The 17,714-nt window shown below is 42.6% G+C and overlaps 1 protein-coding gene across 1 annotated transcript in view; it reads left to right on the top strand.

Annotated features, from left to right (window-relative positions):
* Positions 1 to 17,714, top strand: part of LOC128407329 (E3 ubiquitin-protein ligase RNF213-like) — a 98,028-nt gene that overhangs the window by 77,728 nt on the left and 2,586 nt on the right. The window contains exons 52-66 of the mRNA XM_053375552.1: positions 225 to 467; positions 705 to 786; positions 1,832 to 1,866; positions 2,169 to 2,263; positions 3,570 to 3,729; positions 4,767 to 4,947; positions 6,611 to 6,702; positions 8,212 to 8,460; positions 9,747 to 9,876; positions 13,141 to 13,224; positions 14,869 to 15,049; positions 15,181 to 15,382; positions 15,511 to 15,588; positions 16,307 to 16,504; positions 17,615 to 17,704. Coding sequence (XP_053231527.1) covers positions 225 to 467; positions 705 to 786; positions 1,832 to 1,866; positions 2,169 to 2,263; positions 3,570 to 3,729; positions 4,767 to 4,947; positions 6,611 to 6,702; positions 8,212 to 8,460; positions 9,747 to 9,876; positions 13,141 to 13,224; positions 14,869 to 15,049; positions 15,181 to 15,382; positions 15,511 to 15,588; positions 16,307 to 16,504; positions 17,615 to 17,704 — 2,100 coding nt within the window. The remainder of the gene's footprint in view (positions 1 to 224; positions 468 to 704; positions 787 to 1,831; positions 1,867 to 2,168; positions 2,264 to 3,569; positions 3,730 to 4,766; positions 4,948 to 6,610; positions 6,703 to 8,211; positions 8,461 to 9,746; positions 9,877 to 13,140; positions 13,225 to 14,868; positions 15,050 to 15,180; positions 15,383 to 15,510; positions 15,589 to 16,306; positions 16,505 to 17,614; positions 17,705 to 17,714) is intronic.

Genomic DNA, 17,714 nt, shown 5'->3' with positions numbered 1-17,714 from the left:
GAGAGAGGAAGATTTAGGATATCAATTATAGAACTGAGCAAAGGTGGTCGTTTCCCCCAACTTTCATTTAAAAATCCATTGAAAGGCATTGACCTATATGCATTATTAATCATCTTCCAAACAGTTGATCATCTTAGTTGGCCATAGTTCATATGAAGATTGAAGTGAGTCTAGTTGACAAATCTCACCTTACTTTTTGAAAAATAATTTCCTTCTTATTTCAGCAACGTGATGTTATCAAGGAGTTCATCCAGAGCTCCAACGTTCTTCCTTCTCCAGAGCTGGAGAAATTTGCAGAATCTCTGATGGATAACCAACCCCCCTCACTGGCACTGAGCCCCCAGGATTCCAGCCACAAGAGGGTAGTGATTGAAATGGCAATTCACACTGCTGCTGTCTTGCTGTCTGGCCAGAATCGAATCCTTGAACCTCTAAGGAATCTGGCATTCTCACCTCATACCATGCAGGTAAAGAAGTGAATCTTCCGTTTTCCTTTGCAATTCCCATCAGTTCCTGCACTCATTACTGTTTTACTTGCATTTCCTGTCTGTCTGCCATCACACAGAAACAGTCCTCTCCTGCATGCAAGCATAACACACTTTAGCACTTGGCAAAAGATTTCAACTGAAGATCTTAATGCATGAGCAGGAGGACACTGCATATTATTCTAGTTCCACTTTGATATTCTCCTTCTCTCCTTCCAGGGTGCTTTTCTGCCAACAATGCCAGAAGACTTACTGGCTCAGGCTGTGAGATGGGAAGCCACAAGAGGAGTTCGATGGTATAGTAAGTACCATGCTCAAGCTTGGGAGCAGCCTAGAGAGCTATTTTTTCCCAGTGGTGTCTTGTCCCCCCCCCCCCGAAAACAGTGGAAATAATCCAGAGTCTGATGGGGATTGCTTCCATATATCACTCTCCTGTCAAATTACTGTGTCATATCTATCCATTTAGGCACAAAGACATATGGTTAAGAGTCAGTGGGTGGTACCCAATTCACTCATTCTTTTAGTGCAAGGATTTCCACTTCCGCAGCAGATTTTCCCCCCTGTCTTCCCTCCCCATGAACAGAACAGCTTCAGGGGGTTGAGGGAACCCCAGAACAGCCCACAGTCATTGTGCTGACAGAATGAGCTTGTTGAATACCACCCAGTGTGGACTTTTTTAAAAAGAATCTTGATAGTAGTGTTAACTTCTCAGAAATGTGAAGTAGTTATCCAAAAAAAACCACAAAACTTTACATGTACTTTGTGCAAGTGAAATAAGCAGACCTGAAACATTCCAAGATATTTTGATGTGTACCATGGGAACAAGTAGCAGATTGATAGAAATATCCTATTTGTTTCTGAAAGCATCCAGAGGTGTTTTGAGATCAGATTCTGTTGTCAGAATTAGCAGAAATTTGTTCATATTTGCCCCATTGTGCATCACTTTGCACTAGTTTACATTTTATTGCATTTGCCATTTTACTGCCCAGTAACTTAGCTTGAAGAGAATAAAAAAATTCCTTCCAGTAGCACCTTAGAGACCAACTAAGTTTGTTATTGGTATGAGCTTTCGTGTGCATGCACACTTCTTTCTCTCCCCAGGGAGGTTTGCCTGGCACCATCATTATACACCTTTAGGCGCCTGCCAAAAACTTTCCACTTTAGACAGGCCTTTGGTTGATTGACATCCGATGCTCTTTAAAAAAAGGGGGGGGGTTATTGGGTTGTTTTTGTTTTTATTTTGATATGTATTTTGTGATTTTATATTGTGAACTGCCCTGTGACCTGCAGGTAAAAGACAAATGAATGAATAAGTAAATAAATCCTTTCTTTTTTTTCCAAATCAGCATGTCCAAATGGCCATCCCTGCACTATTGGAGAGGTAAGAGCTTTCACAGATTGTGTGTGTATTCTGGTTTATTTCTTTAAAAGCAGTCTGTGCTACAGTTTGTGTAGCACTTCATTCTCCTTCAACATTCTGTCATGTTTTCAAGGGCTGCCTTGTAAAGCAAACTAAATCAGAACTTTGCTATGTGTGTGGCTTTTGCTTGTTTGTTTGTTTAGTTTAGTTTAGTTTTGCAATTGCTTAACATTTTGAAAAATAGTTGAACCTTAGCCTAAGCTTTACCAAGCAGAATTACTTCAGTTTTCTGCTTCTAATATTCCACCCCTCTCTCCTTTCAGTGTGGCCGTCCCATGCAGCGTGGTTTGTGTGTTGATTGTGGTGCTGTAATAGGAGGTGAGAACCACATACCAGCGACCGGCTTTAAAGAAGCACGGTATGTTTTTATGTTAGCTTTTTGGAATGTGGAGTGGCATTTTTTTAGAGTGTTCCCTAAAGATTGGGAGGTGGGATATTTGCAGCTATTTAAGGTGAATCTATTCTACAACAGGGCTCTGCCCCATCAAGTTATAACAACTTTAGAGGTAGAAAAAACTAATTTACCTTCCTAGAATACTGCAGTGATTTCCAGTTCACCTATTTCAATGGCCATGTTCAGAAGAACAACCAAAGCTTCAAAACCTTCTATTTAGGAAGTTGTGTCTGTCCCCTCCCCTCCCCTATCCTTTCCCCTCTTCCTATCATGTTCCACTTTTGACCCAAAGACCCGGGCTTGTATTGAGCTAGCATGTCCAAAGTGGAGAACTTTGGCTTCCACTGCTCACAATTTTCTGAGAGTAATTCTCAGTTGGACTTACTTCTGAGTAGGCATGTATAGAACAGGTATTAACAAATAAGAAAGAAGCCAGGATCGTACTATGGCTTTCCTAATTTCTTAACTTTGAGCCACCACCCCTCATTTTTATTTATTAATTTATTAGAAGTATTTCTACATCTCTTTATATAAGGCATGTCAAGGCAATTTACAGGATAAACAGTTCACTAAAAATACAACAACGGCATTAAAAACAAATACCGTATTTTTCGCTCTATAGGGGGCACCGGCCCATAGGCCGCACCTAGTTTTTTGGGGGGGAAATAAAGAAAAAATATATATTTCGCCCCCAGGCATGGGGCTGGGGCAGGGGAAGCCCGAGCTTCCCCCGACCCCAGCCCCCAGAACAGGCTGCTATCTGCAAGCCTTCGGAGCCCGGCGGGAGTTCCGCTGCACTTCCTGGATTTTGGGCTGCAGGCTGCTGTCCGCAAGTCTTGGGAGCCCGGCGGGAGTTCCCGCCGGGCTCCCAAGGCTTGCGGATAGCTTCCTGAAGCCTGGACAGCAAGAGGGGTTGGTGCGCACCGACCCCTCTCGCTCTCCAGGCTTCAGCGAAAGCCTGCATTCGCTCCATAGGACACACACACATTTCCCCTTCATTTTTGGATGGGAAAAAGTACTTCCTATAGAGCGAAAAATACGGTAATTAAAGCAGTGAATACAAGTCAATGGGGTATTTTAAGTGGAAACATATATAACAGCAAATAATGGTATTTTAATATTTTATATACTACATATGTAATATGTTTGTATCTATTGTTTTAGTGTGATGATAATTATTGTCTGGATGTCTGGGAATCAGAATTTTTAAGCGTGGAAAAGTACTGTTTTGTAGCAAGTGTGCACACACTGTATATATTATTCTATACAGGAGTATTCAAGACAGGTCGCAAACGGGCCATGTGCTTGGACCACCTGAAAAAAGAGAGGCTGAGGTTGCACCTGAGAGAGAGATGTCTCCAGCTGTCCTGATTCTGATTCGCTTGCTCACTCATTTGTCGCTGCTTTTGGGAGCCACAAAAGATCACCAGGTATTTTTAAATAAAACTAGGAACCACACAATTCTGTCTGAAAAACATTGCTGCATGGAAACTAAAGAAAGCATATCTGAAATGGAGCTCAATTTTTTAAAAAAGGTTTACTCTCAGTATCATGTGAAGGAGATATCGGATGCCAGCAGGACTGGCCTGGGATGTGTTTCCACTTGAGGCAAAGTGCCCCACTGTTGTTGTTTTTTAAAGTTTTTTTTTTAAAAAAAATGTGGTTGTTAATGATTCATGCAGAAATGCATTTGTTACATTTCAGTAATACATAGAGGGAAAGTAAGACTGTTAACAAGCTTCATATATGGATAAATGTTTCCTGGAAGCTGAAAAGCTACAGTAGTACCTCAGTGTACAAACTTAATCCATTCCAGAAGTCCATTCTTAAACCGAAACCGTTCTTAAACCGAGGTGCGCTTTCCCTAATAAGGCCTCCTGCCGCCGGTACCCTTCCACCATTCGGCTTCCGTTCTTAGACCGAGGTAAAGTTTGCAAACCAGGACACTACTTCCGGTTTTGCGGAGTTCGTAAATCAAATAGTTCGTAAATCAAATAGTTCGTAAACAGGGCTGTTCTTAAACCACTGTACTCGGTTTCTCATACTATAGTGGACACTTGTGGTAGACTGTTCATTACAATAGACCTCTGGCTTCCTCAGGGATGAAATAATTTATCACAGTTATCCAACAATTTGGCATCAGGTGGCATTGACATCACACAGACGCCTTCACTATACTCTTTCCAGCACCTCCTTAAAACGTTTTTGTTTAGACAAGCCTTCCCAGGTATTTAGAATGGTGAGTTTAAAAACCCCCGAAACTTATTGCTGGTTTTTAATTTTTAGAAATGTTTTGATTGTTTTTACTAATAATCTTCCTGTTTTATTCTTTTTGTAAACACTTTGAGATTTTTCACTAATCAAGCAGCATATAAATTTTATGAAATAAATAAATGACTGTTAGTCTGCATGCCTTGCAATAGAACTGCATATTGATCGCTCTGAACCTTGCATTTTGTTCTTGAAGTCCCTGCTACAGATCATAAAGCCACCAGTTCAGGATCCAGTGAGCTTTCTCATGGATCATATTCTTAAGGACTTGGAGCAACTGATGAATACTCTTGGGAAGAGTGCTGATGAAACCACCAACGTTGTCCATCTCATTCTTTGTAGCCTTCTCAAGGAGCCTCACCAACAGACAGGCCAATGTAAGGAGAGCAGCTTGCAAAATGTGGTTGCTTACATTTCTAGTAAAGCAGGCATAAATTCACAGCATTGACTGTGACGTTATATTTCAAAGTGGATTGAGGCAGCCATGGCAGAGTTCTCAAGAAGAGCTGTATTGTACCTATTTCTAAAAATAAGTAATTTTTTTTCTTGTGAGTGGCATGTCTGCTCTTAACCTGATTTCATGGTCACATTGCTTTCATTATTTAAGTCTCCACTTTTCAAAATAGTCCTGTTTGCATTACTGGTGGTTCTGGGCAAGTTCTTTTATTGGGCTTTGCATTATTGAATCATAGTACTGATAAAGTGAAGAATGCACACAGAGTATCTTGTTTTTAGAACATACACTGTAGTGCAGTCTTCATTTATATTCAAGAATGCTGCCCGCATTGAATGGGCTTGGCTTCTTTTGCAACTTTGTGTGAGTCACTTAATGTCTATACACAGAATAGGCCTGTGCATCACCATGGAACATATATAGAAGCTAAACCAAATTGACACATTCTGATGTTTTAGAGCTGTTACACCCTTAATTCTATGGTTCTCACATAATACTAAGCCATGGTTGGGGAACTTCCTTGGCTTCACAGTCCAGATACATATCAGGCCTAACCTCACCAGCCAAATTTGGCAGGTGGACACCGGTCAATAATCCGATGTCACAAATGTCACGATGAAATCAGGTGATTTGGCACTTTGAAGTCCCAAAGCTGAGACTTCAAAGCTCTGTGCAGGGTGGTTGGCAAACTTGCCAAGACTCCTGCACAGTACTTTAAAGCTCCTGAGACTTTGGTCCATCAGCTGATGGGTTGTATAGCCAAAGCTTGCTTCTTGAAGACATCAGTTCTTCGTGTGAATTCTCCTGTGAGAAACACTCATGCACTGCTGATCCAGCAGGCTTTGGTTCTCCCACTCATCAGTGGATAGGCAATGTGCCTTCCTTTGCCAATGTGCAATTGGGAGCACACTTTAAGTTTCCATATTCTGCACTGGCAGCTGAAAGCACATATGATGCCAGATGTAGGGCAGGCGGGTGTGGTTTGGAGGAAATTGCCTTATGATGCCAGCTAAACCATGGTTTGTTTACTAGCAACAAGCTATGATCTAAAGCCATTGTTTGTTGTTGACTTACAAGTCTTGGTTTGTTAAACATGGCTTAGCATTATGTTAGAGCCTGGCACCCTCCCTCAGTCATGGCTTGTTTGACCATTCCATTCCAGGAACTCACCAAGCTACTAGGGCATAAAGCAGGAACAACAGGAAAACAAACTTTGGCAGAATAAGCTATGGTTTGTTTGTTCATCTGTGGGGCAACTCTTTGTTACATCATGGTTTGTTAAACGAACCATAGCCTTAGTATTTTGTGCAAACCAGGCTAGACAGTGGGAGGATGTGTAGCTTATGTGACCTGTCTTGGTAGTCAGGGGAAGGAACCAGGTTTTTTCCTATTAGAGGCTAATACAGGCAGAAGAAACTGGGAATTGCTATCAATAATCTCAAGCCCTTTAACAAAAGCAGGGACAGAGAACTATAAATTGTTACTGCTACTGCCACTTTCCATAGCTGACCCATGCCAAATTGAACTGCATGCAAGGAAGCAGGGATAATAAGAAGGTGTTACATGCAATAAATGTCTTTTTGCAGGGCCAGTGCGTTTTGATGGTCAACTCTCCAAAAAAGAGCAAAGAAACAACTGGGAGGGAATTGTTGCACGCATCATTCTTCCTGAACTGGAGGTAACATAAAACACACTCAAAAACTTGTATTTTCTGACAGTACACAGACTAGCCCTGTGGATTATACATATTTCATTAGCAGCCAATACAACGTACATTATTATTCTGATTACAGAGGAACATTGTGCATGTATTTGTACCTGTTTGTGCAGGGATGTGTATGCAGGTAGGTCTGTCAGTTCTGCAGGGCTGACAGAGTATCTGTTCAGCAGGGGAGGGAAAGCACAAAAATGAGAAATCTTTCTCTACTGCTGATTTAGCAACAGATAAGGCCACCTGTCAGCAGCAGGAAGTAGTGGGGTTTCTAGCAGGTGCTATATTGACCTCCCCATTCTTCTTGTGGTGCAGAAGAGAAAGTAAGCATGACAATCCTATTTTTGAAATCTAACGTGCCCAGTAATTCCTTCCAAGGCTAGTGGATAAAGTAATGGTGTGCACTCAGGGCAGACATTGGCAAGGGCAAGTTTTGCTGTTGTTTAGTCGTTTAGCCGTGTCCGACTCTTCGTGACCCCATGGACCAGAGTACGCCAGGCACTCCTGTCTTCCACTGTCTCCCGCAGTTTGGTCAAACTCATGCTGGTAGCTTCGAGAACACTATCCAACCATCTCGTCCTCTGTCGTCCCCTTCTCCTTGTGCCCTCCATCTTTCTCAAGATCAGGGTCTTTTCCAGGGAGTCTTCTCTTCTCATGAGGTGGCCAAAGTATTGGAGTCTCAGCTTCAGGATCTGTTCTTCCAGTGAGCACTCAGGGCTGATTTCCTTCAGAATGGAGAGGTTTGCTCTTCTTGCAGTCCATGGGACTCTCAAGAGTCTCCTCCAGCACCATAATTCAAAAGCATCAATTCTTCAGTGATCAGCCTTCTTTATGGTCCAGCTCTCACTTCCATACATCTACTGGGAAAACCATAGCTATATGGGAAACCATAGCTATATGGGAAAACTTTAACTATACGGACCTTTGTTGGCAAGGTGACGTCTCTGCTTTTTGGGGGGCAAGTTTAGCCCTATCCGTTCTTAGTGTCCCACATGAGGACTAGATCTTGTCCAGATTACTGCATAAAATTGTTTGGGAGTTCCTAGGGACTGAGGAAGTTGTCCTCTGCAAAGCTTCACTCTGGGTTCAGTTTCTTGCTGTGATGCTATTTCAGGACTCTAGAAGCTAGTTTTTTATTTATATTGATAGGAGTACATTTGAAAGAACATTTACTAATTAGAAAAACAAAAGACTTCTCTTTCAGAAGTAACTCTCCTTGATACCCCACACCTGCAATTTTCATAATAGCTCTAAGGACGTGAGCATTTCATGTTTTGAGAGCTAAGGTGTTCAGAACCCTCAGATGAACTACCAGGTTCAATTATTCAAGATGCAGTTAGAATCACACCAATTCCTAGATCAGCATTAAACCCCACTTCCCAGCCCTGCCTTAAAGTGTGTGTGTGTGTGTGTGTGTGTTGAGAGAAGCTGCATCTTAATGGTTATAACCCTCACTCCCTCATTTCCCCCATGCAGGTTCTGGATAAAACACTTCTGGAGTTGAATCGACGAATAAGTGAAGATGAGAGAATCTCTTCGAACCCAGTAGTGAAAGTTGTATATGGGGACCCTGCAGCCTTCCTGATCACACTGACCAACAGCCCTGTACACTGTTCCAGGATGTGGAGCTGCAAGAAGAGGATCTCCATTGAGTACCTGGGGCACGTTGTCCAGCAGAAAGGTGGCAAGGACACACTGCCCATCTTATGGAAATTTCTGCAAAAGGTGAGCATGCCCAGATTTTTGCCAGTGGCCCTATTACAGGAATACATGAGTCAGGAACTGCCATGCAAGGGACCCAAGTGTACGCTGCTCTTCATAATTAATAAAGGGGAAACCCCAATATATGCCCTTCATCTTCCTTTCTCTTTTCCTTCGTTTTATGAATGTTATGACTTTGATCTTATGAGCAGAAGTCTCCTGTCAGCTACTTGTCAAAAGCTGAAGTACATCAGTAAGCATCAAACCAGGCAGGTGCTTTGAAATATTAAAATCACAGTCATAGCATAAGGTAACTTTGTGCTGGTATCTGTAAGGTAATGACTATCAGAGACCCAAATCTACTTTACCATCCAAAGGTATTGAGTGCTGTCAGAACTGAATTAAGGGAACTGTTATTCATGTTTCTGGAGCTGAAATTGTACCCCGATGTACAAGCAGTTTTAGCATCTACTTGCCTCTGGCAAAGCCATGGAAGTGCTTAGTCTGAGGCTTCACCAAGAAGCTGAAGAAAAGTTTTGTGACCACTTTTAGTACTCATTTATAGCAAAAGGAGATGTGTTAGAATGATGTGCAGTTCATTTTGTGTTAAAAATATTGTGTGGAGTCTTATGTAATAAGAGGAGCTTTGTACAGAGCAAGGTCTACTTGCACCAAGCAGATCTCTGCCCAGAATGACTTAAAAGTAAATGCTTCATTTATACCCTTTCCTGGTGGAAATATTACTAGAATTGAGAATATAAGGGGCAAAGTGAAGTAAGCAAAAAGCCAGAGGGGGTGCATAAAATTGTGTAAAGCTGAAACAAGGAGAGAGATTGTGCAGGGATCCTGCTTATTTCTAATTCTGGTAGCCCCTTACTCAATTTGCTTTACAATGAAGTTATACCTGTGGGAAACCATGTTCTACGGACTTGCTAGATATGAAGAGTTCTGTGCGTATGTTAATTTCTGCTTATTTACAACCACCAGTGCTGATTCTTCTACATGGGAGTGGCTCACCCGGTGAGGCAGAGCTACAGTTGCTTCCTGGAAGCAGCATCACTGTGAGGTGACAGCAGTGGGGTGGGGGGCTGTGCAGCAGCAGCACCAGCAGAGGCAATGTGGTGCTCTCACTAGTGCATCTGCATGGGCCCAACCTCACTGCCATTTCACTCCTGGCTCTCCTGGTAAGTGGCAGTGATACCACTGTCTGGGCCAGGTGAAGCAATTTCCTCCTAAGGGGAAAGCCACTCATGCTCCTGTAGCCTTTCAACTCCTCTTACCTCATTAGCACTACTCTGCTTCATTTTTAGGAAGCTGAATTGAGACTGGTAAAGTTTTTGCCAGAAATTCTGGCCCTGCAGAAATACTTGGTGAAAAGGTTCCAGAACGTGTCAGAGCTGGAATACCGAAAGATTGAAGATTTTCTCAACATTTCCGCAGGTAGACTCTTCCATATTATGTTAGCAGAGCATTAAGGCGTACGGTCAACACCAAGCTTCACATTTATATAAGTCATCTCTTTTTTGTGACCTTGCACAGAGCAAAAAAAAGTGGAGGTGGGTGGCGCTGTGGGTTAAACTGCAGAGCCTAGGACTTGCCGATCAGAAGGTCGGCAGTTCGAATCCCTGCAACGGGGTGAGCTCCCGTTGCTTGGTCCCTGCTCCTGCCAACCTAGCAGTTAGAAAGCACAGCAAAGTGCAAGTTGATAAATAGGTACTGCTCCAGCGGGAAGGTAAACGGCGTTTCTGTGCGCTGCTCTGGTTCGCCAGAAGCGGCTTAGTCATGCTGGCCACATGACCCGGAAGCTGTACACCGGCTCCCTTGGCCAATAAAGCGAGATGAGCACCACAACCCCAGAGTCGGTCACGACTGGACCTAATGGTCAGGGGTCCCCGTTACTTTTACCTTACAGAGCAAAAAAGAGGAGAAAGTCAAGTGACTTCCTGGATAAAATGGTCACCTCATTGTGGCAATGCATCCTTCAGGAAAACACAGCCATTGTTTTTATAGACATAATGGACATGATCCAACTAAAATTAAGCATTTTGAAGTCCCTCTGATTTCAGTGGAAACATTAGGGGCATGCTTAAATTTCTGCCATTGAAATCATTGGGATCCAGAAGTGTTTAACACAACCTGGATCATGATCCATTTTAGCAGTAGGAAGCCAGCATCTGACCAGGAAATAGAACTTGCTTATATTTGTAGCAGTATTTCATCACAATTAATTTGGAGATTCAGTGCAACAACGTACAATGGTGGACACTAGCTTAGATGGCTTTGAACGATGGCATTCATAGAGGATAGGTCTACCTGAGAATTAGGCATCTTAGTGAAATGGGGTTGCCTGAAACCAGAAACTAGATATAAACATCAGGAAAGGGTGTTGACTTTGTGCCATGCCTGGGGCTTCCCAGAAACATGTGGCTGGCAGCTTTGGGTACTGGTTTAGGCAGACCTTTGGTCTGCTTCAGCTAGGCTGCTCTTGCATTCTAACTTCCTGAACCAAAACTTTTTTTTTCTATTCCTTTTTTTTTTATTAAATATTTATTAGCATTTTCAAATAACACACAACAAACAAAGACAAAAAATAAACAAGACAAAAATCACAAAAATACATAACATTCAAAACTAAACAAAAAAAAATAATGAAAAAATAGAAAAAACACATAAAGTTTCTAATACTTATTATTCTTAACCTTATTTCTCAGACTTCCCCACACCTCCCCTTCTTGTATTCCAATTTAAATTGTCAGTTCAGCAAGTCCTTAACTTATTTCTTTACCTTAGCTTAAACATTTGTTCTAACATACTATTGCTTTACTTTACTTCTTTTTTCCATTTCTTCAATTTATTTTTAACAGCCTTATTTTCAATTAATTTAAAAAGAAAAGAAATCCATTTTACCTTATTAAAATTACACATCAATACTTATACCTCATTAATTATTCTTAAACCTTTTTCCTAAAGTCGACCAAAATTTCCCTTCCACGATTTACCCAATTTCCTTACCACTAACAAAAAATATAAAAAGCAAATTATCCTTATGTACCCTTTGGATTCCCAACCTCCACCCACCCTTTTCCCGGTTCCAGTCCCCAACCAATATCCATCAGTCTTTATGTTATTTATTTAGCCTGGAGATCTCACATCCGAGGCCCTTATATCTCTCTCAGTTCCTTTCTGCCGGTCTCTTTGATAGTCCTTGATATTAAACCCCAAGTCTCGGAGGGGCTCCGGCCCAACAGAATCCATGATGCTTCCAGCCAGTCCTCCATACTTAAAGGCAAAGCTTATGGGGTGCTCCAACTCTTGTTTCAAATTTCTTTCAGATCCAGATGTCCCCAAAGCTCCAGCTTTCACCAACAAATTTGTAATCCTCAGGTCTTCAGATCTCCTCCAAAAGGGATCTCTCCATTTTCCAGACTCCCATTCAGACCAGGCTTTCCACATCCAATTTTTATTGTCCTTTTTTATCATCATGTCAGGCCTCATATTGTAACTCTCCTTTGACTCCTGCAAATCTCCTGCTCCTCCTTCATTTTCTTCAAAAACAACATATTGCTCCATCGTATCTACACTTTCAGTTTCATTTATTTGTTCAGTTAAATGGGCTTCCTGTTTCAAGTCCTTATCAGGCTCAAAACTATTGTTTACTGTCCAGTGTAGTAGCGATACCTTTGTAGACAAAGCATTGTACTCATCTTGCAAGTTTCCCAAGAGAACGAGTGCTCTGTCCAATTCTGCTTGGATTTTACATGCTCCAGCCATTTTTGTGATGTAATGTCCCTATTACCCCTCTAGGGGGATTTTAGTTCCTTGATGTTCCTTTTAGCTCAAAACCAAAAGTCCAGTTATTTTGTATCAGCCCTCCTTATTTTCAACAAGTTATACCAAGTAAACCAGCAAAAACAGCAGAAACAATGTTCTCTTTTTCCAGCTGGCAACTAGCTGACTAGCAGCTCACTTGACAGCTGTCAAAATCTTCAATGCAACAGGCTTTCTCATAGGACGTTCCCGGGTCTCGGGGGGGGGGGTGAAATTTCAGCTCCCAAAATTCTTTTTATCCTCCAGTAAGTCTTCTTATAGTGTCAAAACCGTGAAGTCAGGATCTTTCATTAAAAAACAAAAAACAGATTCTCTCGACCTTAGCTGCCCAGTCCTTTGCTTTAAATTGTTTACAAAGAGGGGGGGGTGAACTTCCTTTTTAGCCCCTTCCCGCTCGTTCCAAATCCAAAATTAAGAATTTTTAAGGTTCCAATCTCCGTATTACTCACGGGTTTATATTTTAGAGTCCAGTCGGTCTTGGAAGAAGTTGGCGCTCTCTGTCAATGGCTTGCGGCTTCACTCCGTAGGCGAGGGAGTACTCTCAGCACCACGCCTCACCCTGCCTCCGTTCCGAAGCCTTTAAAAAGGCTCCGTCGCGGATTGGGGGGGCGCAAATGGTGCCCGCCGAGTCTCTGTGTTCACAGGCATCCGCGCCTGTGATTTTAAGGGTCCCCGCTTCGCCGCAGCGGCCAGACCCAGACGCTACGGAGCCGATTCCCTCCAGAGCTCGGAGGGAATCCGCCATTAAACAATGGCGCCAACCCGGAAGTCAACCCCTGAACCAAAACTTACTTGGGCAATAGCTCCCTTAGAAAGACATGCAGAACTTTGCAATCTTGCATATGTCACATGCTGTTTGTTTCTTGCATTCTCCAGAAGGCAAGAGGTGCCTTATGACAAACAGAGTGAAGATATTTCTGACTGTTTGGAACAAACTGAGATCTTCCTTGGAAACCAGTGGTGAGTGGCCAGTTTACACCATTACTCTAGAAAAATAGTAAGGTTGCGAGGTCACCTGGTGCCATCTAATGGTAGCTTGGGTCTTTAATGCTGGAAGAAACACTCTCTAGTCTTGTATTCTGAAAAGAGGCTAAAAAGGTTGTTCCATTTAGCAGTATCTCCTTTTACAGTACTCCCCCACCCACCCTTAACACAGGACAGGGTGAACTAGTAGAACATAACATAGGGCATTTGAGTTTAGAGCAAAGGACTTTGCAGTTTATTACAAGAATGGGTTGGATTGGCAACTTTGAGATTAAATTTCAGTGGCAATAGATAGGAGGGACCCAATGCCTGTGTAAGAACTAAAAAGAGAGGTACCAAACTGCAGGTATTACCTATTCCAGAACAATAGAAGGGAAAGAGGGATGGATCGGGTTTCTCTTTCCTTTGGACACAGGGGTGGTAGCAATTACTGGGTCTATCCATTATGAGTGCTTGGGAGTCAGACACCCTGGCTTTTTTATTAACTACTGCTTTATCATCAACCCAGGAAGATGGAAGTAACAGGCAATTGAGGGCAGGTTGATCCCTTCTAGATCTCCTTGGACTCCTTATGGCATGGAGCTAGTCTTAATGGTGATGGGTGGTTTATGTATTATGTGCCTCTCTTGGAGACCTAAATATACAATATATAAAAACAATGGATATGGAACTGAGGGAGGGAACACTGGGGGAAGGAGGCAGAGGTCAAGCTCACTAGGAGTGGAGTGACTTAGACTGATCTGAACCAAAAGGACCGGCTTGGGCAGCTCAGGATTATACACGGAAGGCTTAGTGGAATCTCTAATAGGCTTGATCATCTAATGGAGAAGTTTTCTTCGATCAAAGGGAGAGGAAACTGCATTTAAGTTGCAAATTTTCCCACCATAGCTGGCAAGTTCAAAAAGTGTGTGTGGAGAGAGAGAGCTTGAGAAATACGCATGTAATTCTGGGTGGAGATTCTGATCCTTCATTGATGCTAATCAGTGCTGATGGCTGACTCTGATGTCTTTACCAGTTGGTTTTCCAGCACTTCAGGCATGAAACATCTTTAGTCAGGGCTCTGTAATGGCCAGATTAGTGGACACCCCTTGAATGGTTTGATTGACTTAGAAGAAACTAGGCAGAGAGGAAGGCATTTTCATTTTATGGAGTGTACATTTCTCTTTGCTTAACTGTTTGGAGTCATTCCTTGTGAACACGCTGGTGGTGATCTTTGCCCTGCTTTCCAACAGGTTTGCTTAGTTCACCACTTTCTAAGACAGAACAAGAATGTGGGAGTCGAGGTGCTGAGGCATACTTAAAATGAGCCAGTGCTGTGTAGTGGTTAAGAGCGGTGGACTCGTAATCTGGTGAACCGGGTTCGTTTCCCCGCTCCTCTATATGAAGCTGCTGGGTGACCTTGGGCTAGTCACACTTCTGTGAAGTCTCTCAGCCTCACTCACCTCTGAGTGTTTGTTGTGGGGGATGAAGGGAAAGGAGATTGTTGGCTGCTTTGAGACTCCTTAAGGGGAGTTGAAAGTCCAAACTCCTCCTCCTCTTCTTCTTCTTCTAGCTTCTTGATAATGAACAAGAGATAATTAGAAACTGGTCACTCACTAATATTTTCTGGTCCAAATGCAGGTGAAATTAAACTCCCCAAAGATTATTGTGCTTCTGACCTCACTCTGAATAGTGACTTTGAGATCCTTCTGCCTCGCCGACATGGTCTAGGCCTCTGTTCCACTGCCTTGGCCAGTTATCTCATTGGCCTACACAATGACTTTGTCTACGCCGTAGAAAAATATACAACAGATGCCGAAAGGTATGCCTGCGTGTGTATCTGCTAGAATCCTCACTACTTCCTGCAGGTTGACAGATAGCCTTATCTGGTGCCATATCAGCAGTAGAGCAAGATTTCTCATTCTCTTGTGTTCTCCCTCCCCATCTCAACAGATACTCCGTCAGCCCTGCCGAAGTGACGGATCTACATGTGATCACTTACGAGGTGGAGAGGGACTTGATCCCACTGATCCTATCCAACTGCCAATACAGCGTGGAGAAAGGAGGAGAAGCCCTCCAGGAACTGGAACTGGAAAAAATTGAGCAGCAAATCACTAGCAGATTCCTACAGGGAAAGCCTTTAATCACACTGACAGTATGTATCATAGAAGCTTAATGCTGCCACATAGCTTTCCTGGTGCCTTGTGAGATCCATTTGTCAGGTTAGAGAGCATTATTGCAAAGGGTTGCTCACCGGCATATTTTCTCTCTCTTTCTCACCAGGGCATACCCACTCTGGTATACAGGCATGACCAAAATTACGAGCATCTCTTCAATGATATCAGAACCAAGATGAGTCAGGTGAGCTTCAGAGATGGGAGAGAAAGAATACAAAAAGTGGCTGGTTGCATTTCAGTAAAGTTTTGTTATAATTAGGATTAGCTTCTTGCTGCACAGTGCCTGATTCTGTGCTTGCTTGGTTTTTGTTGGCATCCTTCTGTCTCGAGAGATAATGGAGTGCATTGCAGGGGTGAAGTTAAACCACTGGAGAATCACAGCGCCTGCTGTGGCTGTAGAGACCAGTAACTTGTAGCTGCATTGTTTTTGCTGTGTTAGTAGCACTGAAGTGACCCTCTCCAGGTGCAAGCTTGGGTAGTGTGTATGGAGGTCAAACAACTGTGTGTATTGCCCAGACAACAAGACTCCACTCTTGGCCTCGCTGATGTGGTCCATTGGGCACCAGATTGACTGCAGGTATTGTCAGAAGGAGGGGGTATAAGATGCCATCCAACCATCTCAAGGACTCCACTGCGGATTTGTGTAGGGTTTACTCCTTAGCCTCCCAAGATGTCCCACAAGGCAGCAAGTACATTGGTAGCCCTTTGGAATTCATTGGGATACTTCCTTGTAGGTGTGTGCCCAGTTTGCTGTCCAAGTCAGGGCCTGGCAAACAGCTTCCATAACTTGGAAGAATCATTGCAGAGAAAAGGAGTGGACTATATAGAGACTGACTGCAGTGTTTGCAACAATCTGTGCTGAATGATGGGCGTTGACTGGCTTTCATTCCCTTGAATTACAGAGCTCTCTGCCAAATTCCACAATTGGCATGATCAGTGGGGAGCTGCTATCCTACAGTGACATCTGTGAAGCTCTGTCTGTCACCGAAATAACCTTAGGATTCCTAGCTGTGGCTGGAGGAGACCCAGATATGACTTTGTCTAAGTATGTTGAAAATATCCTGCAAATGGGCCATCAGATAAGTGACCACGTGATGAAGGTGAGTACAGGGGGAAAGCGGAAAGTAGAGTAGGCTGAACACGATGACTGTCTTACATGCCCCAAGCTAAAGGAGGTGCTCTCTCCTCCCATTTTTTTCCAGAGGTTCAAGTTCCATTCACCTTTGGCCTTCCTCTTGACCTTTTGAGCTGGAATGGGGGACCATCCCCACAATTATACTGTCCATTGGAGAAAGCACAATGCAACTGTTGTCTTCCAGCTTATGATTTAAGTCCCTTTATCTTGGCAGTTTCTGACTTTTAAAAAGAACATCTTTTTGCTATTGCAAGTTTTCAGTCAAACCGTTTTTTGCAAGAACCTAAAACTACCACACAGCCTAATGATTTATCCACACGCCACGCTTTCCAGGCATGGTCCTCGCATTAAAGCTCCACCTGCTCTGAATTGCAGCAGAATTGCCATTAGTTGCGCTTCAGCTTTAAAGAGCAGGTTTTCGTGGGGGAAAGCTCTGGGGTGAGAAAGAGAGCATTCAGATACAGAGCTTTAAAGCTCAGGCCTGTGCCTGGAAAGCACAGGGCAAAAAGTAAGTCCTAGCACCCTACTGGTCCAAGACATTCTGCTGCTTCAAGGGGTGTTGAAATGTGACAGAAGGGGATGCTGGTTTATGTATACACAAGAGTTGAATAACAATAAACTCTTGGGCACTTTAGGATGAGTTTCAGTGAAAACAGAAACTTAAAGCTATTTTTAAAGAAAAAAGATGTTGCTGGTTGCAAATTTATTGTCTCTAGAGAATATACGTGTAACAGAATGTATATATTAATTTCATTTATTTTATTTCTTTGCTGCTTTTCACTCACACGAGTGATGAAGCGGCTTACATAGATAAATAATAACATAGTAGAACATCACAATTACAACATGAATCATGCAAAGTAATTAGCAAATCATCAGTAAAATAATTACAAATCATCAGTAAAACAACCACCTTCTACTAAACATTATTAATGAAAAACAATTTAAAAAATATATTTGCATTTCTTCTAAAGGAATGTTTAGCTATGTCCACCTCATCTTCATAGCTGTTGTAAACCTAGTTCTGAATTATAGTAAACTTTAAAACGGTCAAACCTTTGTGTGTTTCTTACAGGTGCTGAGCCGATGTCACCTAAAGCACATTATTGCACTGTGGCAGCTCCTTTCAAGCCATAAATCTGAACAGCTGCTGCATCTGAAAAAGGTAGGAATCT

Source organism: Podarcis raffonei, chromosome 2 (genome assembly GCF_027172205.1).
Source record: "Podarcis raffonei isolate rPodRaf1 chromosome 2, rPodRaf1.pri, whole genome shotgun sequence".
Taxonomy (NCBI): Eukaryota; Metazoa; Chordata; class Lepidosauria; order Squamata; family Lacertidae; genus Podarcis; species Podarcis raffonei.
This window is presented reverse-complemented; position numbering and strand designations above follow the sequence as displayed.